Source organism: Gadus macrocephalus, chromosome 2 (genome assembly GCF_031168955.1).
Source record: "Gadus macrocephalus chromosome 2, ASM3116895v1".
Lineage (NCBI taxonomy): Eukaryota > Metazoa > Chordata > Actinopteri > Gadiformes > Gadidae > Gadus > Gadus macrocephalus.
In genome coordinates, this window is record NC_082383.1 from 12,078,724 (window position 1) to 12,088,869 (window position 10,146).

The window sequence follows — 10,146 nt, forward strand, 5'->3', positions numbered from 1 at the left end:
TCGCCCGTGTGTATCCCCGAGCTCCATCTAGTGGGACAGCGATATAAACAACAACATTTACGTTCCCGGCGTCGGTTGCGTAGACGCGGGCATAGATATGGGAGCGGCTAAAAACAGTGAAGCGTACAGAAGCGAATACAGCCAGGGGCGCCCTCAAGCCTTAAGGGAACGGGCCGCAGCCCCTGGTGCCGGAACGCAGATCCCTGGTCCGGGCGACGTGGGTGCATCAGGTGGAAGGGGGGTGGTGCCGTTGGCGGGGACGGGAACGGGGCAGCCCACCTGGAGAGGTTACTAGCACGTCACAGGCGGGGGGGGGGGGGGGAAGGGGGGTGCCGTGGTGGGGTCTCAGCATACGGTGGTGGAAACAGGACGCCGGGGCCGTGCACCTGGAGAGGCCACTAGCACTCACGGGTAGATGTCCGGCTCGGCGGGGATGCAGACGATGGCGGGGGTTGGGAGTGTGGAGGGGAGCTCGTACTCAAAGTCAAAGGTAGCAGGGTGAGGGAGGCCATACTCACAGTCAAAGTTTGCAGGCACTATCTGGTCGTCCAGGGGAAGCTGGTCCTGGCAATCCAGAAGGGGCATGAGGGGGGCCGCTTCGGAGTAGGGAGGGGGCTGTTATTTCTCCTTTTCGAGGGCCGTGGTGATGAGGCGTGAGCAGAGGGTGCGGGCGCAGGGGATGCAGCAACACCCGCAGCAGACCACAATCCCGACAAAGCAAGCCAGGGATGACAGGACGGCCATGAGAAGGCCCTTCCACTTGCCGAACATGTCAGTCATCCATTTCTCCATGGGGTTGTCGATCCCAGAGTCCTCTGCCATCTGGACGGAAAGAGCTCGAAGGCCGGCCAGGGCCCTTGTCACCGACCCGTCAGGGGCCGTGTTGTTGGGATAAAAGTACAACATGTTGTCCTTATCATCCCACACACCCCTCCTTGCTCTGCCAATAGCATATCTATATCTATATAGTCCCTTGACCTTATCCGTGGAAAAATTGACAAACCGTTGCTGATTATAGTATATATTATTTATCCAATTAACATTTTTGTTAATAGTGGACCACCAAAACAGGACTGATTCAAACCCTGCCGAAATTTGATTGCATCATTCTTGGGTAGTTCGTTGGCTCCGGGCGTGTCTGCATCTGGCTCCTCCTCCGGCCTTGGAACTTTGTGTTTCTCTTGCTGGAATTACAAACTTATGTACAACAGTTAGATGTTCAAACATATTTTCCTTAATTCTATTTCTACTTACTCCAATGGAAGTCCCTTTTGGGACCCTCGAATGTTAAGTGAAGGCATGGGTCGACCCTTAAGCATTTAATGCGGGGTTAGATGCGTCGTTCTGTTAGTTTTCATGCGATAACTCATTAGTGTCAGTCGTAGTGCATTAGTCCTTTAATTGAGTACTCTAATTTAATTTTGTTAATCTTTGTCTTAAGCGTCCCATTCCTCTCTCCACCATACCTTGTGGTTTGAGGATTGTAGACACAGACTAGTCTTTATTCGACATGCAAATGTTGAATCACTTGTTTGAGTGTTTTCTGAATAAACACTGCCCTATCGCCTGAGCTAATTTGTGACGGAATTCCAAACCTTGGCATGACTTCTCTAGTCAGAACCTTGATTACCGTAGCCGCACTTTGGTCGTCTGATGGGACTGCTTCTACCCCTCTGTTGAACACTGTTTTTTCAAATATTTCACACTCATTTAGCTGGATGTCAATCATTGTTTGCAAGTATGGTGAAGAAAAACCTTGTTTTCAAAATTTTTCCTAATTCTCCTCAAAACCTCCCCCTCCTTGCGCAATGGTCAAAACCATGCGCATTAAATGATAAGCAAATCTAAGAACGCCGTTGGTGCAACCAACGTCGAAACGTCTAACTTTAAGCATCAGCAAACTGAAACCAATCTTTTGGGAAGGGAAATCGAAACCAGTATGTCCAAATCCAAAGCCCAATATGGGTGGGTTTACCATCAGCCGCCTGAAACCACGCTGTTCCAAAGTCATGCACTAAACCGAAAAAACTTTCATGCGTTAGTGGCCTTCTATACCACAAAGGTAAAATAAAATAAAACGCGACATGCCCCGTTCCAAGACCACCTCTGCTGCCAGAGCTGACATATCTGACTCCTGTTCCCCCTCCACCTTTCATCAGCCGGCTTTTCCTATGATGGTTGCAGTTCGTCACTTCATGTTCAAGTGAGCCAGTGCTCACAGTGACTCTGCCAAGTAATCGTGACTGTGTCTGTTTTAGGTTGTCCCGGGCTTCAAGGTGGGATCTTACCCGTCATTGGCTAACCAGCCTTCCATACTGGCTTAGTGCAGGATGCCGTACCTGGGATACGATCAATCCCCACCTATATGGTGGTATAGATCGCAAAGTGGAGGGATGGAGACAGTCTTCAGCCGCATCTGCCCTATGCAGCGTGTGTGTGCGTAAAAGATACACATCAGGGCAACTATAAAACAAAAGGTAATTTATCAGAGTTAAAATTATTAAAGTGTTGCAGCAGCAGTAGTGGCATTTGAAAGGTAAACCCACTACTTCCGAATCCAATTTGACAACATAGCATGTATGACTCCTTCCCAGCAGATGTGGCGTCAATCCACCTATTGTCCTGAACTAGGGAGATGTGAAAGAAAACAAAATCACAATATTAAAACTTGCATTTTCAATATTGGGCGACATACTTCTGTCTTAAAGCCCATGGTGCAGGTTAACCGGAAGTTTTGATTAATGGGTACATAAAGCACTCAAAATATGTATATAAAGTTAGAAATGTCTCCAAAATGGTGTTAAAGTCCAGTTTTTGGAGTTTTTGGTTAGTAACGGTTATTTTTTACGCAATTTGGCGATGACGTCACGTAAGGTAGACGCATACTAGAACTAGCATTATGGCGGACGGGGATGAGGAAGAGGTAGCAAGACCCACTGTCAACATTTATGATGGCCCACAGCCATATAATTTCGAACCGGTTAGGCGTATGAGGGGAAATGAGGAAATACCGAGAGCCGATGGCCGTCAAAGACAAATAAATGCATGGTCAGAGGAGAATGAGTGGAGAGTTGGTGAAGTGTCCTGGTGAGTTGCTACCATTTAGAAACGCAGCAAGGAGCGCTGGAGCTAGTAGTCTATGAACAGCAGTGCATACAATAACTTATTTCTTTTTACTGTCAGTGAATAGCATCGAATGAAAGTCAACGTTTTCTTTATATCTAGTGACAGTGATTATGTCATTGGCTCAGATAAGTACCCTAAACTTAGTCAGAAGATCCAGAAATAGAAGGCATATTATGCCTTCTATTTCTTCTAAATATGGGCTAGCTTGACAGTCCCACCTGTGAACCCCTAGTGTTTATTCTAAGCTTTTACCTTTCTCCGGTGAAAATGTTGTTTGCAAACGTAGCCGACGCCGAGTAGGCTGGTTATGTCTTCAGTGTGATTATTTTTGATAGTGCTAACTCGTTTTCCTCGTGATTGATTGTCATTGAAACTGTCAGGGTACCGCTTACCGGGAGAGAGCAGTAAGCGTGTCTGTGTCGCTGTGTTTGGCAGGTGTCTGTGTGGGCGGTGTCGTCCCATGGAAACTGTGGTGGAGAGCTTGTGTTGTAGGGAGGTGAGCGCGTTTTGGTCGCTGGTCGAGGAGCTCACCCCGCGGCCAGCAGATATAACGTGCCTAACGCAGCATCCTGGATTTGAGGCATGCTGCCTGAATCCGTTTGTGCTAAAAATAGCATACACACACTTCAGGCAGGATCATGGTCCCCTTCAAGCCAGCACGCACGAGTATGTTCATGGTTTATGTTTACTTTACAAATCTTTTTACACTGAGTCATTTGAACCAACAGTTATAGGTGACAGGAGATGTGTTGCATACACAATAAACATGCATAAGAAACAGGCTTAAAATGACGTTTCCAACCTACTTACAGAGTTTTAAACTTAAGAATCGTTCCTACTTATCCCTAGGCAATACCGGTACACTGCGTACAGGCAAGCTATACGCTGGGCTTATGGCGTTTTAGGGAGGAGTATAAGGAAGCCTCTACCCTCTTGTGTGGTTTCAACCATCAGACAGCAATTCCAGAATGATGACCAGACGTATCAGGGCTTTCAATGGCCTTGTTTGGATGAAAATGAATAAAAATAATAGTTATGCTTATTCTGTTGTGATCATTCAATTGCCCTTAAAATGTTATAAAGTACACAGAACACATGCATTTTGGATAAAAAAAAGTTGATTGGCATTGCTTGTAATGGTTACTGAACAAAGACACAGGTTGGAATTAAATCTATATAAAAAAATGGTTAGGCACAAAACATACAAGGAACACTGATGAAGGGCTAGACCCGCAATGTTTAATTCTAATTCTAATTAATTCTGCAATAGTGTAGTCATACCCGAGGGTCAGTTGATGGTTCTCTTTCTCTCACACACACACACACACACACATGCACACTATTTCATGCATGCATACATGCAGTGATACATGCAAAAGCACATCAAGCAGACACAGTGAGCCCAGACAACACCGCACACAGAGGTTGACAAGGCACAGGTAAAATGATTACCAAATTATTTTGAATTATATACAAAGAAATTTCATGCAAATAATAACAACTAAATCATTGGACTTGTCCGTGGAAAAAAATAATAATGTGAATAATAAGGTTTTCTTGAAGCGTGACTGCCGGGCTAGGTAGAGGCTGATGGCCTCCTCCTTAGGAATCTGTTCGAAGGATTTGGCGATGGGGGCGGGTGCATCGGAGGACAAATTGGCGCCAACTTCTCGAAGAACCGCGGGTGAATTGGCGTAGCTCTCCCGAAGGGCCTTCATTAATGATGTTGCATAACCTGCAGACATAATAATAATAATAATAATATTACTTTATAAAGATCATTGTCACTGATCACTCGTGCGCCATCTCAAAATATGATAGAACTGCCTGACACTGCTTACCGTATGAGGCTGCCTCTTTGATGGGACGCACCACATGGGCACCTTTTCTGAAGCGCGGATACCGCACGCAGTACTTCTCCGTCCCGTCACTTCTCCGTGCTGTCTCGCGATTGGCATTGTGATTATAATGCAGCGCCGCTAAGAGAAGCCTACAAAATAACACATTTGAGAAAACCTTTGAAACTTGGTGTATGACAAAATACTACAATAGGCACGTTAATAGGTACTATTATTACTATAAAAGGCATAATAATTGGCAGTGTTATTCCATTGGATAGCACTGACCTGCTATACATCCCAAGGTATGAAAACCCTGTGTGCTTGGGCGCGAAGTGCAAGATGAGGGAGTGGTAAGCCTCAAGGGAGAAGGTCTGGTGCTGTGGAGACAGCTGACGGACATCTTTCAGCAAGGCAGCCCTCATCATTATGTTCTCCAACTTGACTGCTGCCAATGAGCCTGAAAAGACCAAGACAGGTAGGCAGGGAGGCAGACAGACACACAGACGGAAAACGTACAAATAGACATTAGACAGGAAGATGGATACAGACAGAATTCCTTTTTGAAATGGAAACACATGAAATTGTCCTGCATATGAATTATAGCAAACATAAACAGTAAACAGAATGTTATGAGATTGCCAGGGAATGAAAAAACAATTTCATCACAAAGGTCACATGTCAAAGCATCCAGACAATTACTCAAAGACAGCAAATAAAACAAAACTATGTAGAGCGTGCATAATACCAGTACTGTACCTGGGTCCAGCCACTCTTTGTTGCGCTGATCTCCGTCTAGAGGGCCATGGGCACAACTGGAGAAGGCAGGGGTGTCATGGTCATGGATGTCCTGGATGTGGTTCACTAAACTTCTCCATTTGGCCTCCATGACCGCTGGGTTGCCATCTGGGGTTGAGGCTGCAGTCCAATAGAGGTGATTCACTATAGCTGGCCTCCACAACTGTAGTTGGTCACACTCTTTGGATGCTGCATCCAATGCCTTCCCCAGACCTGTTTTAGAACAAATGGTATTAATTGATATGCACTAACAAAAACTGCTTCAAGGTTCCAACAATGGATACATACTTTTGGCAATGTGCCACACGTCAAAATAATGCTGTGTCCCTTCAGGGATCAGCTCCTCTCTCACCCATTTGGCAACCTAAGGAGAAAAAAACCACTAACATCCAGCTTCAGTGCAATTCAGATATTTACATTCTATACTGCATTTTTATTGTAAATACCTGGCGATGTCGGTCCGTGATCAGCGTTGCCAAATGCAGGTCGTTTCCCCTCAGCAGGCCAACACTGCGCTTGAGCCCTTCAAGCTCACACCATGAGCTGTTGGGGACCTCTGAGCTCTGCAACATGACATAACAGTGTAAGTGTAGAATGCTGGTGGTGTTGAAGGAGGCGTTAATGAACCGAAGCGTTGCTGGTCCAGGCATTATGATACACTACTCTAGTTAGGCAATACACAATAAAGCTCTATGCATGGTTGTAGTGGAAAGATGTTATATTAAGATACAATCCTTTTACCAAATTGCAGAGTTCATTTCTTTGTCTAATAACATCAGGTTTACCTGAACAAGCTGAACATCCACCACCTTGTTCACTCTGTCCTCTATCAGAGAGTATGACCCATACTTTGCGCAGTGCCCAGGAGAATCTGACCTGGAATTAATTACAATTTATGTTTCAAGTTTTTAAAACCATGGTCTGTAAAGACAATCCACCATGTCAACTGCAAATGCCAACTAAAGCCACCCTACATGATAACAAATAACAAAATCAAAACGTGGAACTGGTCTAGCTCTCACACTGGTTTACCTGCAGTCACCAGCAAGAACTAGCCCGCCATCCATTGCCCGTAGGTCACTAAAATTCTTGGCTTGATCATTCTGCCAGGCCTGAACGATTACAGGGATGGTGTAGCGGCGTTGATGGCGAAAGAAACTGCTGGCACTGATGCACTGCAGGCCAAACAGGGTCAACATTCTTAGTGTCTGTGTGGCCAAACATCCAGTAAAATGAATGGCCCCACTTAACAGGAGGTTGCAGGTTGGCATGTTCCTGTGGAGCATTGGCTGGTTTTGCCAGAAACGGTGGTAGCCACATGATGCACAGACCTAGATATGTAATAAAATAAAATAAAAAATTGTAATCAACAGTATATCAGGATTCAATATAGAGTACATTACTGGTCAAAGGTTTCATATTTTCAATGAAACACACATGACCAATACAGTATAACACTCAAATATGATGGCATCACAAACCAGCAGACTTAAGCCAGCCTGGTACATACATTGTAAATTAACTGGCAAGACAGTCAGAGCTATCAGATTGTAATTAGATATTCAGATTTTCTAATCAGATGGCCACGTAAACAAAACTGCATAAACAAAACTGTACCTGCTTGATCTTAACAAAAGTTCCTTCCTGCTGCACGATGCTACTATCCGACCTCTCACAACAGGCCGGACAGATGGCAAAAAGGCCCATCAGCTCCTCTTGGCAAACAATGAATTTGTCAATGCAACTACAACAACAAAAAATGAGGGGGAGGGGGGCGGTGTCATTCAAACTAACAAAGCATTGAGCATTCAATATGGTCTATGTTGGTTTTCGATTATCTCACTTGTGGTGGGGGTCACACGTGTAAGGTGGCTCCTCATCAAACAATTCCTCCTCATCCATCGGCTCTTCGGGCACCCACGACAAGTCACTGATGACAGTGGCATTATCATCATCATCGTCGTCAACTGTCTGTTCAGGACTAGCGAGGGGAGTGGAGGTTTGTGGGCTGATTGAAGTCTGTGTGCCCACGCTAACCATCTTGGGCTTCAGGTTAACCTGCACAGCTGTGGCAGAGGCAGTAAACATACCCAAACATATGACAATCATGGCAAATCTAAGCGGCTATGTTTTGGTGTAGGCTATGTATTCATTTCATCAATGTGTATGGAAATGTCCTACTTGCAATGTTTTAGACATAATATCTACCCCTTAAAATACCAAAGATTTACCGTGAGACCATCGGGGGGGCTTCAAATAACATTGTGTCCCAGCGTCAGAAGTGGAGGAGGGCAAGGGCTGATCCCCAGTATCGACACTCTCCACAGTGTCTACACTGGCCACGGTCTCCTGCTGTGAGGCGTCTGTCAACATCTTGCGAAAACAAATATAATAAAGTATAGTATATATAAGTATATAAAAAAGAAATCACGGTCACGGTCAAATACAGTATATGTGAAAGAGAACCGTAGCAGTCTAGCACTAACACAAAACGCAAACACACTTGTGAAAGCCGCTTGATGATGACGATCACTGATCCAAACACTAGCCATGAAGCTTTCATGACGATATGGACATTTACTTCAGGGCAATTTTGTTTTGGCTCATATTCGTGAATCACGAAATATGCTCTTCTAATGTCAGACTGATCATGCTTGTAGAGGAGGCTGTGTCAAAGGGAACACGGTATGCAAAATACACAGAGCTAGCTAACGCGCAGCTTGTAATTAGCAGCTATAGCATGATGCTTACCGTGGCAATCTCTCGCTTGCGGCAGACGGTGTCTCTCGACCTCGGGACAGGGCAGGCAGAGTGGTTTGCATGCACAGACGGCACGGCGGTAGGAATTAACTTCGCCGTCCTCTTACTCTTTAAACCAAGTGAGACCATCTTGGCATCCCCTGAGTGGTAATCCTCCTCCTTGAAATGCGCGCTGCATATTCTGGAGTACGCGGTAACAGAGCTAGCTGAAAAATCTGCCCGCCTAAACTTGACAAATTGCACCCAGCTTCGGAGAATCCCTTTGTCCTTGGGGAAGCAATGGACCCTATGTCCACTTTTGCTGGAGTTGTTGCACCCGCCACAAATACAGTAGAAAACCATGTTATCTACTTATATCTCTCTCTCTCTCTATCTATATATATGTTATGCTATGCTATGCTATCCCTCACTATCTATCTATGTTATGTTATGCTATGCTATCCCTCACTATCTATCGATGTTATGCTATTCTATCTATCTATCGATGTTATGCTATTCTATCTATCTATCTATATATATCTAGGCTATCTCTATTTATGTATTTACTTATATAATCTGACACTGTCACTCTCTCACTAGCGGCTTCGGCTGTCGTCCAAAAGCGGAGTACCTTACGTGACGTCATGCAATGCATTGTGGGAGAAATAAGAATCATCGCTAACCTGTGGCTAATAACCACTAATATATCACCTACTTTTCCTAATATTTATATTTTGTGATACCCTACAACATCAAATACAATGGATAATTGTTTAAATGTTTATTACCAACTAGAAAATTGCCAGAAAAGAAGAAAATAGAAACCTGCACCATGCCCTTTAACCGTTACTTAAAATCACAATTCTCTTCATAATCCTACCCGATTGCCCTTCACTATCTATTTAAATTGGACGACCTAATTAAACCTTTTATTCTACCTATTGATTGCATTTAGTGTTTTCCACATTTTGATTCACTACTATGCCAAACCCAAACCCTCTACGTTGTCCTTATCTAGTTTATTCAACACTGAATTGATACATTGTTTCTATTTACTAATTAACCATATTGTTTTATCTGAAGTGTGCTTGCGTATCCCCTTGTGTACTCCATGACTCGGAGTAGGAGAGGATTCTCCCCTACCTCGGCAGCCCTGACACACACACGAGAACAGGCTCACATAGGCATCATTTCTTATTTTATTTTGCTTATTTATTTTAAATGACATTTGTCATTGTGGATAGCCTGAATTAGAAATTTGGATAACGTTTGATCATACTTATTTGGTCTAATTTTTAAATATTGCCGATTGTTTTTTCTAAATTATAAGATCACTTTTAATAAATTGTCTATTACTTATCATAATCTCTAAGGAAATATTTTATTTGTGTTGTTATCTTGGCACCTAGACCTCGTCAGGTCCAAGCACCAAAATAACATCCACCTATCCACGCAGAGTCCATGGGTTGGGTCCGCTCCTCTTTTGATGAGTCACTTTACCCTGGCGCCATTGAACCCATTGACTCCTGTGGAGTGGTGTGCAGACAATTTGTAACGCTAATTGCTCATGTTTTGATTTCTAGATAATTATTCCTGAATCCTGTGATCACCATGTAACTTGCTCAGGGACACATCAACACTCGGC

General features: G+C 44.2%; 1 protein-coding gene across 1 annotated transcript; it reads right to left on the reverse strand.

The window, feature by feature from the left end:
• Positions 1-4,592: 4,592 nt before the first annotated feature.
• LOC132474122 (uncharacterized) lies at positions 4,593-9,339 on the reverse strand. Its single transcript, XM_060074620.1, has 12 exons — positions 8,514-9,339; positions 7,994-8,135; positions 7,606-7,828; positions 7,380-7,506; positions 6,795-7,093; positions 6,548-6,638; positions 6,209-6,325; positions 6,051-6,126; positions 5,724-5,975; positions 5,253-5,424; positions 4,968-5,116; positions 4,593-4,861 (listed from the first exon to the last, which is right to left on the reverse strand). The coding sequence occupies exons 1-12, from the start codon at positions 8,862-8,864 to the stop codon at positions 4,593-4,595; spliced, it is 2,268 nt and encodes a 755-aa protein (XP_059930603.1). The 5' UTR covers positions 8,865-9,339.
• Between the last annotated feature and the right edge of the window lie 807 nt (positions 9,340-10,146).